General features: G+C 57.2%; 3 protein-coding genes across 4 annotated transcripts in view; 2 read left to right on the forward strand and 1 right to left on the reverse strand.

Moving 5' to 3' along the window:
• Positions 1 to 6,018: 6,018 nt before the first annotated feature.
• LOC117653023 (homeobox protein Nkx-3.1-like) lies at positions 6,019 to 7,648 on the forward strand. Its single transcript, XM_034398361.1, has 3 exons — positions 6,019 to 6,459; positions 7,115 to 7,348; positions 7,466 to 7,648. The coding sequence occupies exons 1-3, from the start codon at positions 6,019 to 6,021 to the stop codon at positions 7,646 to 7,648; spliced, it is 858 nt and encodes a 285-aa protein (XP_034254252.1).
• Positions 7,649 to 10,534: 2,886 nt separating this feature from the next.
• On the reverse strand, positions 10,535 to 12,356 carry LOC117653760 (tubulin delta chain-like). The gene is made up of 2 exons (XM_034399638.1): positions 12,117 to 12,356; positions 10,535 to 12,044 (listed from the first exon to the last, which is right to left on the reverse strand). Exon 2 carries the CDS (start codon positions 12,006 to 12,008, stop codon positions 10,626 to 10,628), a length of 1,383 nt encoding a protein of 460 aa, XP_034255529.1. The 5' UTR covers positions 12,009 to 12,044; positions 12,117 to 12,356; the 3' UTR covers positions 10,535 to 10,625.
• A 170-nt stretch (positions 12,357 to 12,526) lies between these two features.
• Positions 12,527 to 27,904, forward strand: part of LOC117653752 (kalirin) — a 57,317-nt gene continuing 41,939 nt past the window's right edge. Inside the window, exons 1-15 of one of the 2 annotated variants that reach the window (XM_034399625.1) lie at positions 12,527 to 12,658; positions 14,894 to 14,983; positions 15,557 to 15,735; positions 20,194 to 20,398; positions 20,476 to 20,589; positions 20,673 to 20,872; positions 20,954 to 21,182; positions 21,263 to 21,385; positions 21,465 to 21,656; positions 21,744 to 21,875; positions 22,444 to 22,479; positions 23,806 to 23,895; positions 24,195 to 24,227; positions 24,853 to 25,089; positions 25,224 to 25,346. In XM_034399625.1, the coding sequence (XP_034255516.1) occupies positions 15,557 to 15,735; positions 20,194 to 20,398; positions 20,476 to 20,589; positions 20,673 to 20,872; positions 20,954 to 21,182; positions 21,263 to 21,385; positions 21,465 to 21,656; positions 21,744 to 21,875; positions 22,444 to 22,479; positions 23,806 to 23,895; positions 24,195 to 24,227; positions 24,853 to 25,089; positions 25,224 to 25,346 (1,893 nt within the window). In that variant the 5' untranslated portion in view covers positions 12,527 to 12,658; positions 14,894 to 14,983. The remainder of the gene's footprint in view (positions 12,659 to 14,893; positions 14,984 to 15,556; positions 15,736 to 20,193; positions 20,399 to 20,475; positions 20,590 to 20,672; positions 20,873 to 20,953; positions 21,183 to 21,262; positions 21,386 to 21,464; positions 21,657 to 21,743; positions 21,876 to 22,443; positions 22,480 to 23,805; positions 23,896 to 24,194; positions 24,228 to 24,852; positions 25,090 to 25,223; positions 25,347 to 27,904) is intronic. The other variant, XM_034399626.1, reaches the window with a different exon arrangement.

Genomic DNA, 27,904 nt, shown 5'->3' on the forward strand with positions numbered 1-27,904 from the left:
CTGTCAACCATGTGATCTTTCTGTCAGTTGCCGTTGTCTGTTGTCGATCAGTTGAGAATAAACATCATACTGCAATCGAGAGTCTCGTGAATCGTACAAATTCTCAAAGCCCTATAATGTAAATCAATAGAGATGATGTGCACACGTTCGGTTTCTGACTGTCTGGCTCAACTTTGCCAAGTGACGTGGATTCCCCAGTCCCTTTTGACCCTCATAGTGACGACTTAGGGTACTCTATATTGCTCGGCGATCCCCGGTCTCCCGCTCACTCGCCCTCTTTCTTTACCCAAGAGTCCACACCACCACCGCCACCCAGCTCAGAGGAGCGGCGCCATCTGCAGGGTGGCAGTCCAACCCGTCCGCGCGGGCAGGCGGGCGCAGCGCGGAGTACTCCCGCGCCACGGCCCTACCCCACGCCCAGGCACGCGGCAAGGGGTATCGACGAACGCCATGGAAAGTTGAGAGCGGCGCGCTGGTGAGCATTTCATCCGATTTCATCGGCAATGATGCATTGGTCTAAAAGACAGCTCAGCTTTCGATGAAATTAGCGTTCTGTAGGGTCCCTTGTCGAGCGCGAGCGCAGTGTTTGACGAATTACGGTACGACCATGCACAGATTTCAGAGGAAAGGGGGGGGTGTAAATACCTTTCTCCAGATAGGCCACCTGGAATGTAGGTAACAAGCACTTCTTTCCCCAAGTGGACAAAAATCGCTACACAGTACTCCCTCAGAAGAAGAGTCCAGGCTCCGCGCCTGAAAACGACAGCGTCCCTTCCTCCGCGATGACCCCCGTCACCATTCCGCGTTTCTAAATCTTCAGAGCACACAACCTGTTAGGTGGAAAGCACACTGGGCGTGGAATGAATGACGAAAGTATGGCAACGCCTTCGGCATGACATCCACACTAATAATCCTTGACACCACGCAGGCAGAGGGGTGAGAACCCCCACGCCGTGCTCCAGATCGGGCGTATCTTCCGAGGAAACACCACGGGGGGGGGCATTAATGTAAATTTAGTGAGGGTGGCGTCAAGTGTTTCGTCGGGCCTGGCAGGGCCTTGCTGGGCCGACCTGACGCGGCCTGGCCCACCCCCGCCTCTTCCTCCGCCACCATCACCACCACCAGCGCGCCCGGGACGGACTTTGGCATGTTCCCGTCAACAGATCGCCAACAAAACGCCCTATCCGGCAGAAACACGACTCTGCACGCGTGTGTGAGCGTGTGTGTGTGTGTGTGTGTGCGAGTGCGAATGGCCATGCCCAGCCATACCTCCCCGGGCTTGTCGTCTGCCACGAGAGCGACAGTGTGTGTGTGTGTGTGTGTGTGTGTGTGTGTGTGTGTGTGTGTGTGAAAGGACGAAAAGGGGGCGGGGGCGAGGCAGGCACGGACAGCACCCAAGCCAGCAGCAGGGTCAGTGGCCCCGCTGCACGCACACACTCTCACACTCACACGCAGATGAATGCGGCTGAATGCAGCCCAAACGTCTGCACAATCACACTGTATGACGTCAGCGAGCGACCCGCTCACCGGCCTCCGCGGCCACGGCCACGGCCACGCGGCACACCGAAAAGTGGAGGCGGAGGCGAGGTGCCTTGACCGTCGTGCCGCCCGCCGCGCGGCCGCGCGTCCACCGTGGATCTTGACGGGCTTCTCGGCTTGGCCTGGGCTGCGTCGGCCGCCCGGACCCCACATCGCGGCGGCGCCCAGAACGCTATCGAGTGTGGCAAAGGCGCCGGCGCCGCGAGACGGAGACCGAGACAATCCGCAAGGGGAAACAAAAACGGCCCATGACGAGTGGAGCGGCGTGAGGTGGGTTCTGGCTGGACGCAACAGGATTGGACCAACCCGGTCAAAATTTCGCAAGAAGTTTGGGGAGTGAAGCCGCCGGCCCCAGCACGGGGAAGCGACGCTTCTTCGTACTCCCTCCCTAGGCCACCACGGCACATGCTGCATGTCGTCTGAAGTCACGGGTTTGAACACTGGGTGGGTGAGGCAGTCATATTCAATGTTAATATAATAAGGAGTTGAACCTGTGCAAATGTGACGTAGGATCGCAGGACGGTCCTGGAAGTTTTGCCATTTCCTCCAGGACCGTCCTGGAAACAGGCCCTCCATACAACCTTAGCCTTTCGGTCCTGGTTTTTCGAGGACGCGTTTTTACCGTGCAAGTTCGAGCCCCCTCTTTTGAAAATGAGAAATGGACGATTCGGAATCATCAAGGTGACGGAGTTCGCCGCGACAGGCGAGGGAGTGGGAAGGCGGCCGACGGCCTGCATAGACCGACTCCGAGAAACGCTGTCGTCGCCGTGTCTCTCTCGCACCCATAGGGAACGCCCCATAAGTGCGAGAGAGACAGCGACGAAGACGACTCTCTACTGCCTGGCTGCAGCAGGGGGCGTGGAGCTGCGTGAAGCGCACCGCGTTACCGCCGGTTACCGCCCACTTCGGCGCCGTGCACGGCGTGCCGATGAAAGCATAGCAACAGGTCGGCCAGACGAACCCCGAACAGCATGCCGAGCAGGTTCCCAAGAGAATCCTTGAACCCGCGAGGCACAAGCAGCCCTCAAATCGTAAAAGAGTGGAGTGCATGCGCGCAGCACCGCAGCCATGAGGGGTGCGGTAAGGGTTCAACCCGCAGGTGTCAAGTCGAGCGCACGTCGTGTTGCCCTCCAATCGGCCGGCGACGTCAACAAGTCCAGTGGCCACCCAATGTCAGACGAGGTCGCGGCTTCTAAACATTTGTGGGAGTTTTTCGGACGGACTGGACTGTCTATAGTTAGGCTTCGCCGAAAAAGTCAACCGAATCCACGGGGAGGCACTTTGGAATTCGAATACGAATAATTGTAGTCTCTAAATCCAGACTTCTATTATCGGCGTCTTCGTGGCACTCGGGGTCCCACCAACCAGATCCAGGAACTGGGACAGCGACCTGTCGCACCTGCTGAGTGAGGCGCTGGTACGGCCGCCCCTCGCGTCTGTTCATCCTCACCCACACCTCCCTGGAGGGGCGGGGCAGGGGCGGGGGAAGGGCCGGGGGGGGGGGGCTCTTGTCGTGTCCATGGGGGGCGCCCTGCGTCCCCGCGTGGCCCGGCGCTGGCTGGCATGTGGCTGGGTCGTGCGTGGGGTATGGGTGCTGGTCGCACACGGCGAGCCACACTCGTAGCGACGATTCCCAAACTAAATAACTTTTCCAGCCGCGTCGTCAGGTTGTTGTTTAGGGGTGACATGAAAATCAACTCGCGCGCTAGTTCGGGCCCGCCCCGCCCCGCCCCGCCCCGCCCCACGTCGACGCAGCCGATCCCCTTTCCTATTGACACAGTGCTGATTGATTGCCGGAGTGTAATTCGAATACTTTGGCTCGCGGGCTTGGACGCGGCGCCCCGACATTAATGCATTTTCTCGACACCACGGTCCGCCGCCTGTGTCTGTGTGCGCACCTGAACCGAGGACGCGCACCCTCCGCTCGGCCCTGCTTCGCAGAACACCACCTTGCGTCCCTCCCCTAGCCAGCCACCGGCCGGCGCCACTCCCCCACCCCGCCCCACCCCGCCACACCCCCGTCGCTAAACATGACAGTCAGCTGACAACGGCTCGTAATATGCATGATGCATGGCGCGCAGTGCGCAATCGGGATGTGGCACGGCTCGGCACGGCTCGGCACGGCTCGGTCTTCGTGGGGAGTCTAGAGAAACCGAGACCAGCCAGGCCAGCCGTCTCGTGTTATGGGCCCATGGACCCCAAAGCGACATGAATGTACTACCCTCCCGCGTCTGGTCATGAACCAACTCCACATGCGGCGACGCAGCGGCGGTCTAGGTGCCCGCCGCGCCCGCCACTCCCCGCAGGACCCCCAGGACGCCGACGGCTCCGACGGCGACGTCATCCGGGATGACAGCGCGTCCGCAAATAGTGTCTGACCGCACCGGTGCTTTTGGACGGCAAGTCGAGCAAGTCGAACGCGGCGTGCAGGGGGCAGGACGTAGTAAACACGGCGGCGGCCAAACAGGGCGCGGTGGCGTCGGGCGACCGGACCGCGGCGCAGAATCGCAGAATGGAGAGGCCTGCTTCTCCAACCAGCGCCCCAGCGCCTTGCCGCGCCGCGCCCCGCCGCCTCGCCTCTCGGCCCGTGGTCGTGGACCGAGCCCAGACGCAATATTTAGACAACGCGGACCCGAATCTTGTCCATGCGACGGAGCATCGAGGAATCCAACAACACCAAAATCAAAAACAGGGCGCACTTGAAGCGGCCGCTGGCGGCGAGGGCGAAGGATAAGAGGCAACAGCAGGCCGCCGATTCCGAACTGCGTCGCTCCGTCTCTCTCGCGCTCAAGGGGCGTACCGATGGTGTGCGAGAGAGACAGCGACGGAGGACTGTTCGGAATGAGACGGCGGGACGAGCCGGGGGGCGTCCGCGAGCCAAGTCGTAGGGGGCCAGGCACAGTGAACCAGAAGACAGCTGGAGGCGGCCAAAATTCTTGACGCGTTTTGAGCTCCAGAGTCGATTAACAGGACTCGAATCGCACGTGTGACCTCACCAATGGATTGCTCTCCGAACGAGGAATCCATTGGTGGGCTCACACGTCCGGTTTGAGTCCCATTTAGCCCTGGACAGGCGCGGATACCGGGGGGGGGGGGGGGGGGGGGGGTAAATGGGGTTTTGCCCCCCCCCATAGCCCATAGCCCAGCCGCCTGAAAGGTAGGAAAAAAGTGCTACTTTGCCCCCCTAATCCGCCTCTGGACTCGCCACTGGCCCTGGAGCTCAATAAACGCGTCCAAAATTTTGGCCGCCTCCACCGATCCTCCGGCCCACTGTGCGAGTTGCTTCGGGCGCGGCCCCTTGGTGAGGCAAGGCAACATGCCGCCATCCGCCATGCGATTGCGGCGCCGAGGCGAGCTGAGGTCGTTGCCGCAGTGGCCGGCCGGCCGGCCGGTGGGGCGTGCGCCGAGTGGGCGCAGCGGGCGCGGCTGGCGCGGTGGGGGCGGGGCGGGGCCGCGGCGGCCAATGACAGCGCGGGCCGCGGGGCCGCGGGGGCGTGGGGCGCGACTGCCATGCTGCGGCCCGGCCGGCCCGCCGCGCCCACCGAGCCCCGCGAGACCGCGCTTGCGTGACGTGTCTGCATGCCCGTCTACAGACTTTGGCGAAGCACGTTCCAAGAATCGCCTACGATACACTATTAGTCAAGCCTGCAAGGGTTTGACGACTTCAAAAATTCAAGCACGACGAAAATGTCTCTAAAAGAACTCTACTCATTCGTGCCCCAGCTCGTAAACGATTTGGCCACACTTTTAGTTTGGGTGCGTCGGGCTCGCAAAGTTGCCAAAAATGACGAAAAATTCAGAAATGCAGCCTTTCGGCGGACACCGCGTCCATTCTAGCTGTGGCTGCCTTCCCTCAACGTCCTCGTACTGGGAACCCAACTCTTTCATGCCCCAATTTGAAACCCTCACTAGTTTTTGAAGCACCGGCCTCGCAAAGTTGCCAAAAATGTCGAAAAATTCAGTTGCTGTCTTTGGGCGGCCACCGCGTCCAATCTAACTTATGGTCAAAGCTTTGGCAAACCTTCCCTGCGGCGGCGAGCCACCACCGCCTCCGCAGCCCCACCCCCACCCACCCGCTCCCCGCCGCCGGCCCGCGCCCCCGCCGCGCCCCGCTCCACCCCCGCCACCCGGGTCCCAGGCCCAGGGGGTCCTCCCCGTGCGGCTGGGCCACTGGCTGGGCCACTGGCTGGGCGGGCCGCGACATTCGTGCTCGGAGCTCCAGGCAGCCAACAAGTGTTTCCGTTCCGGTCTGGCGCCGCGGCCGAGTCCAGTGACGCCCCCAAGTGACAGCGTGACGTAGTGACGCAGTGACATGTGAGGCAGTGAACCCAGTGACGCGTGCGCGCCGTGACGTCCCCGTCAGTCTCCGTACAGTGCAGTGTCTGTGTTTTGGTGCGGCGACGTCACCGCGACCGGCACCCCGGCGAGCGTCGCAGTGAGTGTCCAGTGCAGTGCCCAGTGCAGTGAATGAGCCTGGCCATGCTGGCCGCGCAGGAGCAGCCGTCCTTCGCGCCCCGCGACGCGCCCACCTACGTGCTGCCGGACACGCCGCCGCCCGGGCCGCACCACTACCACCACCACGCCGGCTACTACCACCAGTACCACCATGGCCTCGCCGCCACGCCGTTCTCCGTGCGCGACATCCTGGCCGAGCACCACGCCGGCGGCGTGGGGTCGCCCTGGGCCGAGGCTCAGCCGGAGGAGTTCGGCGACCCCCTGCAGTACCCCGGGCCCGAGTACTACTGCAGCACCTTGCTGCAGCAGTACGAGCAGCCGCCCCTGCAGCAGCAACAGCCGCAACAGCTGCAGCATCAACACGTCGCCGGCAGCCCCTTCGTGTACGAGGCGACGGCCTGCTCGCCCTCCCCGGCCTCCACCACCTCGACGTCGTCCATGGCTGTGATGGCGTGCTCCAGCGCGGTAAGTTCAGGCGCAAAAAGTTGAGGTGGGAGAAGTGTGTGAGGGTGTGTCACCGCGAACAGAGCGCCTGCGGGGTAGGCTGCTGTCCAGCTTGCCGAACCTCGACGTCGACGTTGAGATGACGGCTAGCCTGCGGTCGGGTAGCCTACCCTGCCCCTGTCCGCACGGCACGCTCGCTATCGCTCAAGTTCGGGTTGTGTCTCTTCCCCCAGATGTCGCCCGCGCCGTCCGCCGCGTCCCCGCACAAGCCCGACGGGGCCCCGCCGGCGCGCCCCGCCCCCGTCCAGCGCGGGCCGGCCGTCGAAGCCTGCCTCGCCCGGCGTCGCCACCTGAGCGTCACGCCCATCCCCCTGGGGCCGACCACGACGGCAGCGCAGCCCCGGCCGCAGCCCCAGCCCGCGAGGAAGGCCGCGGACACCACCACGGGCACCACGCGGCCCCCGCCGCACCGCTCGCGCAGCAAGCGACGCCCGCGCGTGCTGTTCTCGCAGGTGAGCAACTGGAGTAGTTGCGTTGTCCCGACTTCGGCAGTGCCCAAGAGACTGATTCCGAGGGTCGAGTTCATCGCTCTGTCTCTCTCGCACCTCCACGTGACGCTCTATGATGAGTGCGAGAGAGACAGGCCGCTAAGTCAGCCCTTCCGTTCCTCCCGCAGGCCCAGGTGCACGAGCTGGAGCAGCGGTTCCGCCACCAGCGCTACCTGTCGGCGCCGGAGCGCGAGCACCTCGCCGTGGCCATCGGCCTCACGCCCACGCAGGTCAAGATCTGGTTCCAGAACCGGCGCTACAAGAACAAGCGCGGTGACCTGCCCCTGCCGCTGGCCTCGCTGGCCTCCGCCAGCACCTGCAGGACGCCGGCCTTCGGCGAGGCCAAGCGCCCGGCGGCGGAGGCCGCGTCCGCGAGCGGCGCCTCCGAGTCGCGGGGCGCGGCCGCGGCGGCGAACAGCCCGCTGGACTCGCGCGGCACCTTGCCGTCGACCTTCCGCGCCGACCTGGAGCACCAGCAGCACCAGCAGCACCACCAGCAGCACATGCCGCCTGCAGCGGCGCCCGAGGGCTTCTTCCAGAACGGCTTCACCTTCGGCCAGCTCCAAGAGGCGCCACAGCTGCACGCCCCCGCGGGCATCAAGCAGGAGCACCCCGAGCTGGACTTTAACGTGGAGCAGGCGGGCGCCATGTTTCAGTGGTAGGGGTGGAAAAACCTCGTTTTCGTGACAAATGTTTTACACTGCAAACCTAACTGTCTTACTAAGTACACACTTACAAATGCGTGCTTGCAAGTCGAGGGGCGCCCCACTGTAAAATTTGATGTACAATGATTGTGTGAATGTGCAAGAATGTGCAAGATTTCTGGCATTTTTGCCACACATGTTGCCTACTTACAGGCGTTTCCCCCTCCTGAATGTGGAATGTGGTCAATTTTTGTACAGTGAATGTGGGAAGCTGTTCCCCCCTCGTTGCAAGTACACACTTACAAACGCATGCTTGACGCCGTATAACTCCATGCGTCAAGCATGCGTTTGTAAGTGTGTACTTGCAAGCATGCATTTGTAAGTGTGTACTTGGCCAAGCATGCCATGCGTTTGTAAGTGTGTACTTGCAAGCACGCATTTGTAAGTGTGTACTTAGTAGACAGTTAGGTTTGTAGTGTATGCACCCTCTAGGACAACGGCGCTTGTTTTTATCGCGTAAGTTTGTTGTATTTTGTTGTTGTGTCGTATTCGTAATTTTACAGCCCTTTACCACTAATGACCAAAGACCGTAGCCAAATGTGTACGTAAGTGTACTTAAATTTAGTTGTAAGACCCGAGAAATTCTGTGAATAAGTAGTCAGTTTTGTTTTTGTTTGTCGTCATTTTTATTTTCATGGAGAGGCAGCAGTGAAACCTCACAGCGGGAAACGCAGTCGATTTGCCGGAGAGTGTCTAGACCTAGTTGGGTGGGAAAACCCACCAAAGACTAAATTTGACCCTAACTTACTCTTGCCATGCCGTGCCAAGTGTGCACCTGTTTCATATTGATTACAAGAATAATTACTTTTCCAAGAGTGTGATTGTAGATTCTCCAAAATAATGTCATTCTTTTCCTTGCCATGAATTATACTTTTAAAAAGTTTTTAATTTTATTTTTGGTCTTTTTGTTGTTGTTTTTATCCCGTATTTCTTTTTACTTCATTTCCATTGCCAACGTCGGCGTCCTTTGGCGGCTGACCAGCACTGACCGGAGATTTAAGTTAAGACCGCGCCAGCATTCCCAGCCTGGCGTGGCATGTGCACATGGCCCCTCGGACAGGCCCGCCCCGCCCCGCCCCGTCCGAGCAATGGCCGGCCCGAGATTTCACGGCCAAGAGTTGGCCGAGTGATTAAAATATCGCGCACAGTGGATCCCTTGTTCCGCCCAGTCTCGCTTTCATCTCGCTGCGCCGCTTCGACGTGACGCTCGTCACACACCGACGTGTGCAAGTCGGCACACTGATTTCCGAGAGTCGCTTTCGTCGCTCGGTCTCTCTTGCACCTGTGCGCGACGTCCCCTGAGTGTGGGAGGGACAGAGCGACGAAAACGACTCTCGGAGTCAGTCTGCTAAGGGGTTTTCGCGAGGGGGTAAACACTCGTGTAATACCCTGTACACCAAAACCGTGTATTACGCGTAATACACGTAATTGTAATACCATTTTTGGGCCAAATGTGCCAAATTTTGGCATTTTAATGCCGTAATACACGGGTAATACCCCCGTAATACAGCGTAATACCGAGTACTCTGTACACGATTTCTCGGAGTGTTTACCCCCTCGGGTTTTCGGCAGGGTTCTGTTTGCGGCCCTGGCCAGCCTTCGCGGGCAACAAGGCCGCCGTGGGCAGACAGCGAACGATACCGTGGAATGATGTGTGGCCTGATAGCGCGGCACCGCGGACCATCTGCCTGCAGTGTGCCTGCCTTCCGAATGGCTGTCTCCGTCTCACGGCCGCGGCGTCTATTTCTGCCGCCTGATTCCGAAGGATTGTTTCGTCGCTCTGTCTCTCTCACACCACCACGGAACTCCCCATGAGTGCGAGAGAGACAGAGCGACGTCAGGCGGCTGCTTTCTGCTCTCTCGCCGTGGCTGGCCGTGCCTAGGCCTCCCCGGCGCTCTAATGCTAATGGACCCCGATAACCGCCGCCGCCCGCCGGGCCGCCGCCGCACTGTGAGGGATGGGCGCGGGTTGGTGGCGCCGGGGCGCTGGCGCTTCCCCATTCCGAACAGTGGTTTCGTCGCTGCGTCTCTCTAGCAGTCCCCACGGGACGCTCCGTGAGTGCGAGAGAGGCAGAGCGACGCCAGAAGACCGGTGGAGGCGGCCAAAACTCCAGACGCGTTTTGAGCCCCAGTCACAATGGGACTCGAACCGAATGTGTGACCCCACCAATGGATTGCTCTCTGAACGAGGAATCCATTGGTAGGTTCGGTTCGAGTCCCATTTAGCGACTCTGGAGCTCAAACCGCGTCTTGAGTTTTGGCCGCCTCCACCGGTCTTCTGGCCCACTGTGCGACGAACGCGCCGTTTGGAATCCGCTTGCAGGCTGGGGAAGTCCCTGCGGACTTTGGCGCCGCAGCGACGAAAACGACTCTCGGAATCAGTCTGCCGCCGACGCGGCGGTGTCGTTCGCTTTTGGGCTTACGAATCATGCCGTATTTGAACGCGCGACATCATCACGATCCCGGCGTCGTCATCCATCATGTTCGAGTTTGGCGGCGCCATGGCCATGGCCGCGTGTTGCCTACCACCACGGCGCTCGGCGCCCGCTAGTTCCCACGACGGCCGTAGAAGGTGGCGGCGGCGCCACTGAGCGGGGCTCTGGCGGCTCTGGCACGGAGAGGGCGCGCGGGGTATCGCGCCTGGGCGGGCCGCGTGCCGGTGTCCGTCGCAAGGAGTATCGCCGCTCGCCGCTTTTCAAAGTTGTAAGCGATGCGATGGCATAGCTAAGTTATGAAATGGAAGATACTTTGATTTCGGTCGTGAGGGTCTCTTGCATAAGCGCATTAATCACATAAGGAATAAGAAAGAAAAATCGTTATTTCATAAATTAAGAATGCTAAATTTCAAAATTTTATTTACAATCTTGTACATATCACAACATTTAGCACATGGCACACAGTTAATTAAAATAATGATAACACTTTTTGCGGTCTCTTAAATATATGACATTTGATTTTTGCCAAGCTCTTTGTAAGCCTTCACTACAGACTCTAATTTAACAAATGCATCAACAAAGTCTTCCTCCATAAGACCAAATCTCAGGTACTGGTACATGTAGGCCTTGTGAGTAAACATTTTCCAAGCTTTATCAACAACAGTATTAAGTGGCACATGAAGCTGACTATTATTTGAGACAAGGAAGGCAAATTTATCTTGATCATTGAACCTGCGAGTTTGATGGCTATGTGTAAAGGCAGCATTTTCAGGCGCCCATCTGGGGTGCATACCTCTGCCAACAAAATCTTCCTCGGGACGGTATTGATTATTTGAAAATGCTAGTCCTCGAGTTACAAGATGGTTAGCGACACTGCATGAAAACTGTGTGGTAGAATGAACTGATGGCGGGACAGAGGATGGTTGTTTAAGTTCCCAATCCAGGGATACTGAATCAGAACTTAAAATATTTGTTCGAAGCATTTGCCTCATATGCTTTGCCAGCACACTCCATTGACACCCTCCATCAAATCTTCGGCTTTCTTTTGGTACATGTGGTGATGATTTAATGCAAAAATATTTAAAGGCAGGATGGGGAGCGATGCGGGCGATAATATCAGACATATTCAATTTCATGGAGAATGGGGTTTCTTGAAGAGGCTGGAAGCTTCCGGCCATCTTCAAAGCAATAAGGGAGTTCAAATCACCAATGCCAACAGTTTTGAAATTCAACAAACTAGACAGCATACTATGCAAATGATCATTTTGAAGCAGGAGAGTGGCATCTGACACACTCAAAATTTTGGCCAAGCTAAGCAAAGTATTATAAGACTGTGTAACTACTTCACCTGCCTCAAAGGGTAAAACTACAGCATTGAAGAAGGCCTTCTTTGAATATTCGTCCCGAATATTTTCCATGATGTAACTTCCAACTCCTGATCCAGTTCCTCCAGCTGAGCTCATAATACTGAAAATACCTGATAACCGATCAACTTTCTCATTTTGAAAGCGAAGAGCTTCAGAAACGCTCTCCAGAAGCTCTGGACCTTTTCTTTGGTATCCGAGCGCCCAGTTGTTACCTGCCCCTCCACTTCGCACAGCACACGTACGTTCATTGTACGCCCATTGCCTGTTTGATGATTGCTTCTTAAATGACTCTTGTACAACTTTGTTTTCAGTATCAACAAGAACGGCTCGAGCAAATAGTTTTTTAGAGTCCACATCTTCCTCAAACCACTGATTTACGGAGTTTTGAATGTACAACTCATTGTCTCGAGCTGAAACACCTGGCTTCGGGGAATGTATGTCTTTTGCTAACGTTGAGAACAACTCGTGTCCCACTTGATTTCCACACTGTCCAAACTGCAAGGTTGTGAGGGCCATTGCTGCTCACTCTAATGAAGAATCTGTCCACAATGTCTGAAACGCAGAAACAAATGTCATGGAGTGGAGGCTTGACTAAATAGCTTGTGGAGCTACATGAATACTAACCACCAAATCTGAGATTGGAGATTTTTCTCTCACATTCTTTGTCACTGAATTCAAACAAGAATGACTGAATTGACAGTGAACCATTTTTCATCTGTCACATAACCTGGTTATTCTGCTGCCGGGGAAAACAAATAACAATAACAACAACAAGATGGGATACAGTGTATGCAGCACAACGGAATCAACGACATGCAGAAGTAGTTCAACATTGGTGACTCAGCACTTCAAAGGAAGAACAATAGATATTCTGCAGTGTTTCTGGAAATTACTGAGAGAAGGGATATCTCCTTGTTCAAGATATTGTCTATTGAACGGTGATGCCACTCGAAGGGAATTTAGCGTTGAAACTGTGGGAGCCGCAAGAATTCCATACCCATGATGCCTCAGTGCATGTTTTTAGTATGGCTGGTGTCGTGTGCTTGTAATATTTTCTCGTGTATTTGAATGAATTCTTGTATTAAATGTACTTTTTCTTCACGAAGCTTTTTCTTGAACCATTCAAGAGTTTTGAGAGAACACGGAACCGTCTTCTTTAAGTTTGAGTGAGTACATCTAAGGCACGGTTTCATTCTTTTTTTTACTTCCTGATCTGTCATCTGGTTTGTTTATCGCGATGCAGAACATTGTAGCCCATAACTTAAAGCCTTTTCGTACATCCGACTGCTTTCTTATGAACTGCGTGATCGGATTTTCTTCGGAAGCGTTTTATATTCTTTAATAACAAGATACGAATGTGATTTTACCCCTTTCGTAGCTTAGGCGGTATTATGTATAGGTTAGTGTGTTAACCATTTTTATTTTGAAAAAGTAGAAACAGATTTTTGTAAATGGTTTAACAAGTTTGACTTTTGTTACCGAGCCTTCTTCTCCTTTTTAAGTTTGTTTTCTTTATCATTTTTAAATAATATCACACTATGGACCAATTTTCTGAACTACCAACTTAGCATTCTTTCATTTTTTCAATGCCACAACAATTTCCTTGACAATTTATGGTAAATTTATGTATTAGAACTTACAGGCATTTCAACACAGTTTTATTGTATTTCAAGTACATTAAAATTCCATTGCAACAGTAATGAATGCTAAAAATGTTTCATTGTTTGTCTTAAGACAGAAATTATTGATCAGTCATTTTAATCAGTATTATCGTAACTGGTGGCATGGCACTGTGATAAATGACAGAAAATCGTTTATGGTTGAGGGTGAGGCATCAATTTTTAGTTCATCCGCAAAATCCATAAAAGCCAATGAATTTACTTTCTGTTCCGTTGTGTCCAAAAGACTCAAATTTATTCAAACTGCTCGTCCACCCACCGTACTCTCTGGATATTTCTTTTTAATTTTTCTTCCCATCATGCCTGGTGTGTTTTAATTATTATCTTTGTGCTAGTGGCAAATTTCTGAGGACAGTGACCTCATGTCAGGACTGGAGTGGTTTAGGCTTGAGTCGTGATGATGTTCGTGCCATGAGCTGGGGCTGGGACAATACAAGAGGGATTCACCCAGCAGAGCTGCTGAGCGATTCAGAGGATCGGTTTGTCGCTCTGTCTATCTCTCTGGCGCCCTCATGGAGAGCGCCATGAGCGCGGCCGAGACAGGGTGGCGAAACGACTGTTCTGAACCGCTCGGCTGCGGCCCACATGACGTTCGCGCCGGGGGCTCGCGGCTCGGGGCTCGGGCCCCACCACGCTACGCCAAGCTACGCCCCACCGGGTCGCTCTGCCAAGACCGGGGGCGAAGTGCCATGGGACGCCGCGGCGGCGTGGGGCCCTGGCCGGGGCCCGGGCCGGGCAGGGCAGCCTAGTCCTGAATGGCACATGGCTCTACGAGAGTGCGTCGCGGCGCATCGCGCAGTCCGTTTCGCGTCTCCGCGTCGCGTCGCCCAGGCCGCGGCCCTCCGCGTCGCGTCGCCCAGCCTTGGCCGCCCCGTCCCCGTCCCCGGCCCCGGCCGCGCGGTCCGCGGTGACGCTTGACGGCGTGGTTCGCGGTACTCGTTACAGTGCGGCGCGCGTCGCGATTGTGTTGTCCGTGGTGTCCCGGAACCGCGCGTGACGCGGCGGAGCCCCAGGCAGGACGTCGCAGTCGGCTGCAGGGCCTGCACGGCCTGTCCTGTCCAGGGTAAGGAAAGCAAGGGAACGCGGACGGCCGCCGCCGAGGCGCCGAGGCTCGAAGCGCCCCGCGCCAATCCGCGAATCGCGAAGCGGCGGCCCGTCGACGCCGACACGCCGGCAGTGGAGGGGAGGGGGCGTCGTCGTGGCCCCGGTGATACTGTGACCCCGTCGGCCCGTCGGCCCGTCGGCCGGCACGACCCGCTCGGGGTGCTGACGGCCTGGCGGCCTGGCGGCTCGGTCGGGTCCCAGGCCCAGCCGCGCCAAGCCGCGCGAAGCTAGTCAGGCTCGCGGGGCTGGACTCGATACAAAGTACGTGCGCTGCGCCCGCTGCGCCGCGCAGTGCCCGCTGTATGTAGTACCGGTGACGTCACCGCCTTGCGTTTATTGCCATTGTCCGAGGAGGCTGTGTCGGGGGCGCTGGGCGTGGGGCCGAGGATGTCGCAGAGGCGGCGGAGGCGTACGGGCGCGGAGGCAGCGCGGCAGCGCCCATGAGGGAGCCCGCAAGGGAGCGGGCTTGACAAAGGTCCACGAGGCCGTCGCCCTGAACGGCGCAATCTCCCCACCAAATTAATTCAAATGTACTCGAGTAAAGCCGATGTTGTCTCCGCTGGAATCGGCTCGCTCTGTGTGCTCGTACTAACAGTGTGCTCGCTGCTTTGCTTCCAGGCGCGGCGATGGCTCTCGAAGCGCTCGGCGCTGATTTCGGCTCCACGCCCCCGGCCCAGTGCAAGGCCCAGTGCAAGGCCCAGTCCTAGGGTAAGTACTGTATGACTTGACTTCCTGGCTGCTGTGAGGCTTCCCCCTTCCCCAGGCCGCGGGCCTCGCGGTCGCGTCTCGGCTGCTGCATGACTGCATGACCCTGGCCCCGTCATTGAGTCTGTGCACTTTTTGTCCCATTCGGTGCATGCATGACCCCCGCGCGGTGGCGGCGACATGAACCCCGGACCCCCTAGGCAGTCCTACCGACGCGAGGTACATCCGGGACTGCCTACCCAGTCGGCGCCGCGGTCCCAGTCCCGGGCGCAAGCAGAGGGCCGGATCGACGCGCACTGTAGCAGGGCCGTCGGCGCGTCCCCCATGGAGGCCTGCATCCTGCATGCCGAGACTGCCGAGAGGTTGGCGGGGAAAGCTGACCTAGGCCGCTGGGCCGCGCTGGGCGGAGGGAAGGGCGGGCCCAGCGCGGCCCAGCGCGGCGCTGCATCTCATTCTTTTGCCAAGCCGGGCCTCTACCAGCCGCCAGTCCGGCCGCTCAGTTTGTTTACGCTCCCCAGTGCATGATTATGTATCGGCCCGCTCTCCCTCCACGCTGAGGTGCACATGGTGTTGCAGATGGACGGCGTCCGCGCGCTGGACGTGCTGCAGCTGCTCCAGGAGCGCCTGGCGGTGCTGCCGGGAGGCCGCGACCGTCGCGGCGGCCCCGTGCTGTGCTTCCCCGCCGCGGCGCGCCGAGACCGCGCCAAGCCGGACGACTACCGGCGCCTGCTGCAGTACCTGCTTCAAATACCCGGGTAAGTGGTGGTCAAGGGTCGGGGCCTCGTTGGCGGCGTCGCGGTGCTCGTGGTCGCCCTCGGCGCGCGGAATGCCGCCCGGGCGGACGACGCGGGCCTCGCGCGTGCCGATAGCCGCGCCACGGCGATCAAGGAAGTGGGGGCGGCCGGCCGGTGATTGCTTCTGGCCGTCATCTGTCGAAGCACCTGATGTGCAAAGCCGGGCAGGCCGTGCAGGCCGTGCCGGGGAAGGGAAGGCGCACCTGCAGACTGCCTGGGCCGCGGCGACCCAGTGAGGCTTGGCTGTGCCGGCTGTGCCTGGCAGCCTGAGTTATGCAACTGCAGCGCCCCGCGGCTCGCGGCCTCGCGGCCCATGGCTCATCGCGGTGCCTGCACGGCCTGCATGCCCCTGCCCTGCCCGTGAGCCGCCAGCCGGCACCGCGGCCTGCACACTCATTCCGTCGCTCTGTCTCTCTCGCACCTGTACAGAACGCCGCGCGAGTCGGACAGAGACAGAAAACGACTCTCGGAATCAGTCCGCTGCCTTCGCCTTCGCCGGTCCAGAGCACGTACGCGGCCCGCGCCTGCCGACCCGCCTGCCTGCCGGCTAGAGGCATTGTAATGGGGCGTGTGCTCGTCAAGCTCGTTCCGTTCTCTCACGGGGCGCCGCCGTGCCGTGCCTTGCTGGGCCTGGCCGGCCTGGCCTGGCCGTCCGCGCCGACATGTCGGCATGTGAACGTGTGCACACGCCGCGCCCGCCGCGGGCCTCCAGGCCTCCAGGCCGCCGGGGGCCCTCGGCGTGCGTTGCCGTTAGGCCTGCCTCGCGCTATTATTGTGACTCTCATTGACGGATATCAAAGGACGGCCTGCCCGTAGGCGCGGCGTGGGGTGGGGCCCCGGTTGGGCGGTAGTAGGCGCTGGCAGTGTGGGGGCTTCCGCTCCGACGCGCGCCTAATTAGGCGTCCACTCGCGGGGCCCTCGCGGGCGGACGCGGGAAAGCGAGAAAAAGGCCGCATTTCCATGTCTTTTTTTGCGCGCGGCGTCGGGGCGGTCGGCGCCTTGTTGACCGTGGCTGTTACCGCCCTGCGAATCGACGCGTCCTTTCCCCGCCGACTCGACGGCACGACACTGGCGGGGCGCGGGGGGCGCCGAGTCCTTTCGCGGAGACGTGACGCGCTGGTGACGCGGATGGCGGAGGAAAGATGTTTCCCGTCGCGACCGTCGCCGCCTTTGCCAAGTGGGCGGTCGGCTGGCCCGCGGTCTGCCTGCTTGGCTGCCTGCTTGGCTGCGGCCGGCCGGCGTTTATGTCCGTCAGGCTCCGCTTTCGCTTACTAATGCGTGTGCTGCGTGCGGCTGCGTGCGGCTGCGTGCCCTGGGTGGGGGAGTGCTCGGTGCGCGGGCCGGGCATGCGGGGCAGGATGCAGAACCGGCTGGAATATGCATCTCAGCCGCGCACTGCTCGGAGTCGCCCGCGCGCCCGTCGCCGACGTCACGGACCTCGTTTTCCCAGGGCCGGGCGGCGGCCGGCCGCGACCGAGGTTTCGGCGGTCCGCCAAACGCAGCGGCTAGGTGGGCGCGTCCCGCGGCGCCGGGCCCTGGCGCCGGCGCCACATGGCGGGCAGGTTCCCGGGGGGCCTTGTTCTTGCTCCTTGTTTCCGGGAGCGCGAACTAGACTCCAGTCCCGGGGCTTGGGAGCCTCGGTGCGCCTCGGTGTGTCGAACGCGCCCGCCACGCCCACGCCACCCGCAGCAGGGCACAGCCACGGCAAGGCACGGCCAAGGCAGCAGGGCGCGCTGGATAACGAAAGCGGAGTGCGTGCCGCACCGCTGCGCCGTGCGGCGTGCGGGCGTGCGCGTCGGCGTGCGTGCGTGTGCAAACGGGCAAACGGCGGGTAAAGCGAGTCAGTAGGACATGATGCCGCCGTCGCACCGTGCCCCGCCCCGCCCCGCCCCGCCGCGTGGGCGTGCCCGAGGGGCGTGCCTCGGCCCGTGGTGCGTCGCCGGTCGCTAGTCGCGCACCAGGGCCTCCCCATTCTCTCTGAAGGGGTTCCTGCACTGCAGACCGATGCCCAGAGTCGTTTCCGTCACTTCGTCTCTGTCGCACTCTTGGGGCGGGGCTAGGACCTAGGTGCGAGAGAGACGAAGCAGCTCTCGGAATCAGTCTGTGTGGGCAGTGCTGCGAACAGTGTCCGTCTTCGAAGGACGTAACTTCGCCCCGGCCCGGCACCGTGTCGGCTGCGGGCGGCAACTGCACTGCAGGGTGCAGTCCAAGTCGAGTCCAAGTTGGTCCAAGTCCGCGCACCACTCTCCACGGCGCGCTCCGTGCTGTCGCTATGGTTACTGGCGCCCCGCCAGGAACAGCAGGAACAGCCCGGGCAGCTGCGGGCCGCTCCTCTGCCCGCTCTGCCGCGCCGCTCTGACTGTGACTTGCGCCCGATTTTGCCGCCCCCCCCCCTCTTCCTCCCTTGTGGGGCCGGCGAGGCAGCGCGGCCGGCGCGATGAGGTGAACGGGGTGGGTGGGGGAGGAGGGGGAGTCTTGGACAAAACGGAATGGTACTTCCTCGGGCTGGTGGCCGCGGCGGTGGCGGGGTGCGCCGGGGTGGCGCCTGCGAGTCGCGGCCAAAGACACCAAAGGCCCCGCTACAGACATTCCGAGAGTCGTCTTCGTCGTCCTGCCTCTCTCGCACTCGTGGGGCGTGGCGTGTACGAGCGAGAGAGACAGAGCGACGAAAAAGACTCTCGGAATCAGTCTGGCAGCGGGCGGTGCGGCGGTGGCGGCGTATAGCAGCACGCCCGGGAGTGCGGCCCCGTGCCAAGCATCGCCAAGCATCGCGCCGGGCTGCTTTCGTAGCTTTTGTGTCCGCCGCCACCCACACCGCTAGCGCGCCAGCGTGCGCCAATGTAGGGACCTCTAGCAGAGGGCCGCCTCGCCATCGCCCCTCGATAATGACGGCGTCGTGTCGTTTTGCCTTTCCCTCTTCCTTTGACTTGCCTCTCGCGTTACACTGTTACACGGCCACCATGATGGCTTACTCCGCCTTTTATCGGCGCCGAGCCGAGCCTTCAAGCCGACCGGGTCGCGGGTCGGGTCGGGGGGTCGCCTGTCATTACGTCCAATATGTCCCGGCCTGCCCGGCCTGCCCGCGGCTAACTCGCTATCGCTGGCGCGCGGCCGCAAGTTCAAGACCCCTCTGGTGCCCAGTGCCCCCGCGGCCACGCGGCCCCGCCCAGCATGCGGGCTGGCCCCGCGCTTTTCTCGCACGCTTTGTCAAGGCCTGCCCGAGGGCCTGCCCGCCCTGCCTCCTTCTCCTCGTCGTCGTCGTCGTCCGCGTCCCTGATGGGTGTGGGTTGTGGGTGCCGCCATGGAGCGCGCGCGCGTGCGCACTTCACGCAGCGCCGGCAAAAACTCACAATTGAATTGTCCTCACGGCCATGCCGTTCCGTTTTCGTCCCGAGAGGGGGCCCTGGGCTGCAGGCTGATTCCGAGAGTCGTCTTCGTCGCTCTGTCCCTCTCGCGCTCATGGGGCACCCCGCATAGGCGCGAGAGAGACAGAGCGACGAAAACTACTCTCGGAATCAGTCTGCAGGCCGGGCCCCGTCGGCCGGAAGGCGGCACGCGCGGCACGCACGCGGCACTGGCGGCGCACTCGACGGCGCACGCCGTAAATTAAAGTCTTCCTTCCCCGTCGCGTCCGCGCCGTCCGCGCCGTCCGCGCGTCACCCCAGCGGCCTGGTCTAACGGCGCCGAAACGCAGAGCGACGCGCGAGTTTGTCTTAATTAAGTGCATCCAGCGAATTGCCGGTCGCGGAATTGCTGCCGGTCTGGCGGTCCGCCGCGGACAGTTTGCCGTGGAAACGCGTCGTGCAGTGCGACGGCGTGGCAAGGCCGGAATTGGCGGCCGAGGTAGCCGGGGGAAGCACCAGAGTGGGAAAATAGGACTCGCTCCCCTCACGGACCGAAGATCCCTCGAGCGTGGGGTAGTGCCGCGGCTCCCTTTTGTCACTCGGTCACTGGAATCGTCTATACTCCACGGTCAGGGCGTTGCCTTTGTTGAGTGTCGTCGAAGTCATTTGTTGTCGTAGATGTGGAGGGAATGACCTTTGTCTATACCCTGCGCGCGCGAAGTGTGTGGTCCGCTAGGTTGGCAATGCGAGTGCCCAGCCGGCGCGTGGGGTAGCGACGCTGGGCGGCAAGGGAAGGCCCGAGGTTGGCAATGCGAGTCCCCGGCGCGTGCGTTAGCGACGCTGGGCGGCAAGGGAAGGCCCGAGGTCGCGTGCCGCGTGCCGCAACCGCCTCCGGTTTCCCCGCGGTCGTTGTCGATGCTGCGGAGCGATTCAGAAGAGCGGTTCGTCGCTCTGTCTCTCTCGCACCCCCATGGAAAGCCCCACTAGTGCGAGAGAGACACAGCGACTGAAATAACTCTCGGATTCAGTGTGCAGTGCAGGTGACTAACGTCGATGTCGTTTCGGTTGTTGGCAGCAATGAGACGCGGGAGCGCGGCTTCACCGCCGTGCTGGACATGCGCGGCCAGGGCGGCCAGGCCACCTGGGCCGCCATCAAGCCCATCCTCAAGGTGCTGCAGGAGCACTTCGCGTCGCAGGTCCACACCGCCTGCATCATCAAGCCGGACAACTTCTGGCAGAAGCAGCGAACGTCTCTGGGCAGCCACAAGTACAAATTTGAGGTGAGTCTTCCCTTCCTGGCGCGTCGTTATGCACTCTCATTTTGCTCTCTTACTGACCGCTACCCATTCCTTTTCAGACCAATATGATGAGTGTCGAAGCATTACCAAAGATTATAGAGACTTCACAACTTACGTCAGATTTAGATGGCACATTACATTATGATCATGCTCAATGGATAGACATGAGGCTGGTATGTAGACAATAGCCTTTTGTAATTGATGTTTGTATGTGTTGTTTTAAGATTATTATTAGTGTATGTTGAAATTATTGTAGGCCCTGGAAGACTTTGTGTGGCAAGCCGCAGATTTATTAGATCGTTTAGATGATCTACAAGAAGATTTGAGCCGTAATGATTTTGCTGACGATGTGAATGGTGCAAAGCATGGCATTGATGTTCATAATGATATGAAGAAGAAAATTATGAAAGCGCCCGTTGAAGAAATAGATATGTTAGGTCAAAGATTATTACAAAGGTTTGTTCTCCAAATATCTACTGGCATTCACTTTCCTGCCTCTTTTTAAGATTCACTCATTGATGTTCTATTTGGTTTCAGGTTATCTGGTGATTCAAATAGTGGTTATGACTCTGGGTATTCAGGCCGTGACAGTGAAGCCAGCTCAGGCGTTTCAAATCCAGATTTGCAAGCATCTGTACCTCAGGTCCTGCAGCATCTGGAAGCCATCCACTCACAGCAACAACAATTGCTTCAGTTATGGCATCATAAAAAACTTAAATTAGATCAGTGCTTTCAGCTGCGCTTATTTGAACAAGATTGTGATAAGGTGAGTTCTCCTACACAAATAACATTAATCCTGTGAAATTATTTTAAGTAAATGTGTTCCTTTGCTTATTATTGCTGCAGATGCTGGACTGGATATGCCACAACCGTGATATATTTCTGATGAACTATGTTGAAATTGGACGCACATATAAATTAGCTAAGCAACTTCAAGAAGAACATAGTCACTTCACTATGAGCTCAATGGTTTGTACATAACTATTCCTATTATTACTTCATTTAACATATTTTTTGTTGCTGTTTTACCTATTTCTTCTTCCCACAGAATGTTTATGTTAACATCAACCACATTTTGTCTGTGGCCTCTCGGCTTATTGAAAGTAACCACTATGCATCCCAACATGTAAGAGCTGTTGCTGCAAGATTAGACCGAACATGGAAAGAATTTGCTGCAGGCCTGGATGAAAGAACTTCTGTGCTGGGCCTCTCTGTTCTTTTTCATCATAAAGCAGAACAGGTTTGATTTGCAACCAGATAGTTAAAACCTTGTTAGTTATTGGATGCATTGAAATTTTATATCATTCATTCATTGTCACTGTTTCAGTATGTGGAGAATGTTCCCAATTGGAGCCAAGCTTGTGAAAACATCAGTATTCCATCTGAAATTATGATTCTTGAAGCTGCCATTCATCAACATCAAAACCTTTATGAGTCAATGTGTCAAGCTTATACAGAGGTAAGATTCCCCATTAGCATTTTCATTCATACAAAAATTAAGTTTCCTAATTATTTGACATTAATTAAAGGGCATGTGTTTGAATAATTTGTTGTGAAGTTCCCTTTTCCCGATTCAAAGCCTCTGTAGTAGAAGAAAACTCTTTGACTGTAAATTACATCAAAGTGTGTTTCACCACTATTATTGTTTGATGTGCGACTTAATTGTGTGTGATGGATCAATACGCATTTATAATTTAGCCTATTACAAATGACTCTTGATCATTTTCAGTTCTGTATCACTATAGTTTGATGTAGCTTTAACACCAGCAGTGCACAATGACCACTGAAATCAGAACTCGTCCATGGATTTCAACTTGAACCTAGGAAAACTGCTTGTACTTCAGCCGGACCAATAGGACCGCATTCTTGTAACCATTTACCCTAAAACAGCTTAACATGAAAAATTCAAACTTTTACTTTGCCTAAAAAAATTTAAACTGTGATGTGTATTATATGTATTTCAGATTTATATGTATTTCAACTTTACATCTTTAATTGTAACTTATTTTTTTTACTCTTTCGGTTAGGCTGACTTGTTGGTCCAGAATCGGATTTTTGCACAGGCAAGCGGCACCTTTTTCCTAGAATGTTGCATCAACCCTCTCTTACTACATGGCATGATATTTTGGAAACATTCAACATCTCAATTTCTATGGATGTGTTGAATCCTGCATGCAGTGTGTTTATTTATCTATTTATTTCAGTTTATAGAGCTTTACCACTACAGTTTAACTATATGTACTGTACAAACATGGTTGTCTGTCTTTAGAGCTGCACCATGACAGCAAACAATATTTGACCCTTTTCAATTTCATTGATTTTTCTTGAGTTGGCTTCCACTACTGTTGCAGAAATTTCTATTCTTCACCCACACGTTAAATTGATTATTTTAAAAATTTTATCAGCACCCTAATTTTTTTCTCCTTTAAGCACTGTTTTGTTGAAAGTGTGGTAAAATGTTGTGTGCTAGTTGTGGTCATAGATAGGATATTTATCACCAACATAAGGTCATTTAGTAGAAATGAAAAAAGATGTCCCTCATATGCCATGCCATAAATGCTCATAGCAACACTGCTCATCTTAACATTTAGAGTTAAGATGTGTGATATTTTCATGGTATCACCTAGCATGTGATGGTGTTGTAGTGCTAGTTGAGCCATTATGGTCTTCATAGTTTCATTCATTTATTCTTCTGTATTCATCATGCGGACGTTTTCTGAAAGATGTAAAAGTGGAAAAGAAATAACAAGTTTGAAAATTTGCTTCATATACATGTTATGTCTCACAGGTGTACGATTCATATCAGTCCCTTCTTAATGGACTTGACCTTTTAGTTCAAGTATGTCACAACTTCCCGTCTCCGGCTGTCCGCAACGAGAACAGCAAAGTTACAGCCGTGACAGAAGTTTCCTCAAACACCAGTGTCGATACTATTGATGGAAAAAATGTATGTTTCTTTCCGCCATCAGCTTCCAGTGAATGATAACATGGTGTTGGCTAAATAAAATATTTTTGAATGTAAAGCCAGAATACGGGTGGAGGTTCTAAGAAATAATTTAATCAGTCTGGTTCTTGATGGCATGTTAAAATCTATCTTCCATGTCTATCTTCTCCAACAGTGTTGAAATGTGCTGAAAAAGTTTTAAGCCAGCCCTGTCTCTGAATAATTGTCTCAGTGAGCTGGTCACAACTCGTGTACCATACACCCTTGCTGAAAACTGCAATCTCATGGAAGAGGCTCTTTTCTTTTCTATCTTTCTCTTTCAGGAAACAGTGCATATTGAAGCTCCCACTTCATCTTGGGGGATGTGGTGTACCTTGTATTGCTGTTTCTCACATTTGTACTCATCTCTCATTAACTGGTGTGGTGTTGGTTTTGTCTTGCACAGGTCCACAGCACAAGCAAAAAGTTGTTATATCAGCTGGATCATCTTGTACAGATCTGTAACCAGCCAGGAATGGATCCTCCTCGCAAACATGTATGCCATCCAGTTTTCTCTTCTATGGACGTTAACCTAGACAGTAATTTTTATAATAAATTCGTGAAAGGCTATCATTAAAATTTTGTTCAGTAGATTGTAGCACATATGTTTGTGCTGAATAGTAGTATTGGGCAGAACATGCATCCTGCATTGTGTGTATTTTTTTAAAGTTTCATTTTTATATTATGTTCTTTCTGTTCGCAGTTTTTTTTTTGCCATTCGTTCTGTTTCCTAACTTACTATTCCTTTAAGCTTCTTTTATTTTCATAATTTGTTTCTTTTTACTTATTTTAAAGAAAACAAGAAGAAAATCATCAGGACGTGGATCTGTAAGTCCTCATTAGTAAATTCATTAATTTGTGTTAATTTGTTTTTGTTGCTTTCTTAATTGTTTATATTTTTAGTTTTGTATTATTTGTTGGTTAAAGTAAAATAGTCTGTTGAGTGCTGTTGTATCTACTCCTGTGGTTTGTGGGTTGAGTAGTTTGCTGTTGGAAAGTTGAAGTCGATAATTATGGCTTTCAAACTCTCTTTTGCTTTTTGCTTTCTAACTGACAATAATATTTAAAGGTATATAGAAACACAACTTTTTTTCCACATGTCACATCTGATAAGTTTAAGCAGCACAGTAGGGCTTTCATATCCACTTATCCTGGACAACTCTCCTTCAATTGTTGAATCTTTTTCACTGTCATCTGATAATTACAATTCAGTATGAAGCTTATCGGTGCTGGCTATGCATCTCTCTGTTAGATCTAAATGGTGTATGCTTCATTTTGATAGGCATCACTTTTTTTTTTTTTTTTTTGCGCACGTTGAATGTTGTTTTGTCGGTTATCTGTAAATAGTAATTTGTTTGTTGATTCTTGTGTAAGACCATGAACTATTGACTTTTACTTACGTTCCCATTTGAAAGGCGACACTCTGACCGCCGTTTGCTCTTGCCCCTCCTAGCAGACGGGCAGTGGGGAAGGCCAGCAAGGCCAGCACTTCGAGGCCGGCACTGGCACCGCCCCCGCCCGCCAGGGCACCAACCCCGCGGCGGACTACTCGGAGGGCGCGAGCCACGTGCTGGACGTGATCCACAGGATCCTGAACCACCACCGCGCGCTCGAGCAGAAGTGGCACGTCAAGAAGATCAAACTGCACCAGCGACTGGCCCTGCGGCTGTTCCAGGAGGACGTGAAGCAGGTTCGTTTCGCGGCCGACCGTGTGCTGCAGTGCTGTACCTTTGTGCTGTGCACTGCCCGACCCAAGCACCCTGCACTCGTGCGTGGTGGGCGCGCCCTCCTTGATGGTCACGGCCTTCGCTCTTTTCTCGGCAGGTGCTGGACTGGCTGGCCAACCACGGGGAGGTGTTCCTGCGGAAGAACATCGGCATCGGGCGTAATCTGCAGAAAGCGCGCGTGTACCAGAAGAGTCACGAGCACTTCGAGAACGTGGCCCAGGTGAGTGATGGTGCATGGACCGGCTAGGCTAGGCCTGGCCCATCCGCTGGGCCGCGCGGCGAGAGGGCGAGAGGGGGAAGGACGACGAGGACGATGAGTCAGATTCCTCGGAGTCGGAGAGGGAGGGAAGGCGAGGCGAGGGTGGCACGCGTGCCGTCTCCGCGCGGCCGTCACGTCCACGTGCGTGTGTGTGTGCGTGTGTGTGTGTGCGTGCGTGCGTCTGTGTGCATGACGGCCACGGTCCGTACAGGACAGTAATCCGGGGCGAAAGGCAGATCACGTCGACGGACTCATTACCTCGCGCGGCAAATTCCTGCCCACGGCGACACTGACCCGACCGACCGGCGACACGGCGACACCCACACCGACGTCACCGGGCTAACGGCAACCTGACGCCCGCCGCGCTGCCGCCAGTGCCAGTGCCTCCACCGCGTGGCCGTGGCCTAGCGCGCGGCGCGGACGGACCCGGGTTCGCGAGCCGCGTGCCGCCGCCGCGGTTTGCAGTGACGAACGCGTTTCTTTGTGTCCGCCCCCGCACCACGCTGCGCCACGCGCCCTCCGTAGACAAGGGCTCTCGGACCGGGGCGGGGCAGGGCAGAGGAGGCTGGTTCCGCACGGAAGGTCCCGTCGTATCTCTCTCGCACCCACACGGGACGGTTGATGAGTGCGAGAGAGAGGGAGAGGCCGCCCTGTCGGATTCAGTCCGCAGGGGCGTGCGTAATGATCATTGCGGGACAACTAGACGGGGTGGATGGGACACTGTTGGGACGGGCCGGACGGGCGGATCGACAGCAGGCTTATTGTCTTCCGAGCAGCTCTTGTCGGGGTGAACGAGCCGAGCAGGGAAGGGCCGGTGCCGGCACGGCCGGGGCGGGGGAAGGGGGGAGGGCGTTAGGCCCCGCCCTCCCCCACCCGGCGAGCAAGTAGACAACAACATAAACACAACAACCAAGACCAAGGCGGCGACGAAGAAGACGAGGCAACGGAGAGGGGCGGCGCGGAGCGTGTGAGCAGAGCTGCTCGCCGCGGTCTGGACGACGACGACGACGCCCCGGTGTGGAGTGTGGAGGCCGGTGGAGGCCAAGCCGTTCGCCAGGTTGGTGGTTGGACTCGGGGCAGCCCTAAGGGCAGCCCTAGAAGTGGCGGTGCATCCAGCCGAACCGATGGCCCGCGGCGGCGTCCCGCAGCAGCCTTTATCGGCAACCTCGCCTCCAGGACCAACGGACCCCTCATGCTCATGTGTGCTGGGGTTGGGCTGGTCCTGGTCGGGCGCGCGCCTCCCCTCCCTCGCCTCGGCACGCCACGCCGCCACGCCGCCACGCCCGGTGTGCCCTAAAGAGCTGCAGGCAAGCGTGCTGTGCTCTGAGCCCTGCCGGCCCTGCCGGCCCTGCCCGTCTGGTTTCCCCATGCGCGGAGAACGAGATGGTCCAGACAGACTCCGACTCCAGCCGTGGCTGTGCAGTGCTGTGTGGGGCGGCGGCTAGCGGCGGCGTGTGTCGTGTCCGGGACCTCTGAGGACCTCGCCGGTCCTCCAAGCCTACCTCACGGCGCGGCACGCCAGGGCGCGGCACGCCGGGCACCGCCAGGTGAGGAGGACGCGGAGTGGCAAAGGCAGGTAAGAGGAGAGGGAGCTGCGCACGGCACGGCGGGGCGCGGGGCTACCTGGCCGACCTGGCCGGCCCAACAGGCCCGGCGAGGGCCCGGCTGCCCCGCCGCCGCGCCCCGCGCCGCCCGCGCCCCCTCCCCTCTCTCCCTGTCTCGTTGTGCCGGGGCTGCCGGGGCCGGGGACGCGCCGCGCCGGGCTGGGCCTCGTCGGGCAGAGCAGAGCAAGCTGCAGGCAGACGGTGCTCCGCTCCCTCCGTCCTCTCCTCCGTGTAGTCTGTGTAGTGCAGCCTGTGGCGTGCCCCGGTGTGCCGCCAGGTGCTGCCCGATAACGCGTCGCGTTAGTCTCGTTCGCGTCGCGCTGCCGCCGTGCCGCGCCGTGACTGCGGCGGCGTCCTTATCGTGTCGTGTCAGTGGGGGTGTGCTTGTGGGTGTGGGTGTCAGTGCCAAGTGTCAAGCGAGTGTCGGCCGTGTCGGCCCGGAGGCTGCCTGGCCCGACGGGGACCCGACGGGGACCCGGGAAGGGGAAGCAGGTGCGGCTGCAGATCCCACGGGACCTTGTTGCTCGCTCCAGGCCGCTCCAGGCTATTCGCCGCTCTGGATACGCGCTGGATAACCCGATCGGCCTGACGCTGGCGGCGGTGGATCTCAAGATGTGAAGTGGCCGAGGTTGGTACCGCTGCGCTGTGCTGCGCTGTGCTGCGCTGTGCTGCGCCTACGCTGCGCCCGATGCACCGTGATGCACCGACGAGCCGAGCGGCCGGGCCAGCCAGTGTCCTTCCGTGAACGCCGAGTCAGTCCAGTCCTTCCTTTGTCTCGCCGAGCAAAAGTGAAGCTGGTCGGGCCGGCTGGTCGGGCCGGCTGGCCGGCGCGCTCGAAAAAGTGCCATCGGCTGCGCGGCTGCGCGATTCATGGGGAGGGAAGGAAGGGACGCACCTTTTGCAGTGCAGTGGCTC

Source organism: Thrips palmi, unplaced genomic scaffold (assembly GCF_012932325.1).
Source record: "Thrips palmi isolate BJ-2018 unplaced genomic scaffold, TpBJ-2018v1 HiC_scaffold_8, whole genome shotgun sequence".
In the NCBI taxonomy this organism is placed as follows: Eukaryota; Metazoa; Arthropoda; class Insecta; order Thysanoptera; family Thripidae; genus Thrips; species Thrips palmi.

Coding starts and splice junctions, on each gene's coding strand:
- LOC117653760 (XM_034399638.1), bottom strand. CDS start 12,008: ATGGCCCTCACAACCTTGCAGTTTGGACAGTGTGGAAATCAAGTGGGA.
- LOC117653023 (XM_034398361.1), top strand. CDS start 6,019: ATGCTGGCCGCGCAGGAGCAGCCGTCCTTCGCGCCCCGCGACGCGCCC. Junction 6,460..7,114: donor TGATGGCGTGCTCCAGCGCG/GTAAGTTCAGGC, acceptor TTCCTCCCGCAG/GCCCAGGTGCACGAGCTGGA. Junction 7,349..7,465: donor CCAAGCGCCCGGCGGCGGAG/GCCGCGTCCGCG, acceptor GAGCACCAGCAG/CACCAGCAGCACCACCAGCA.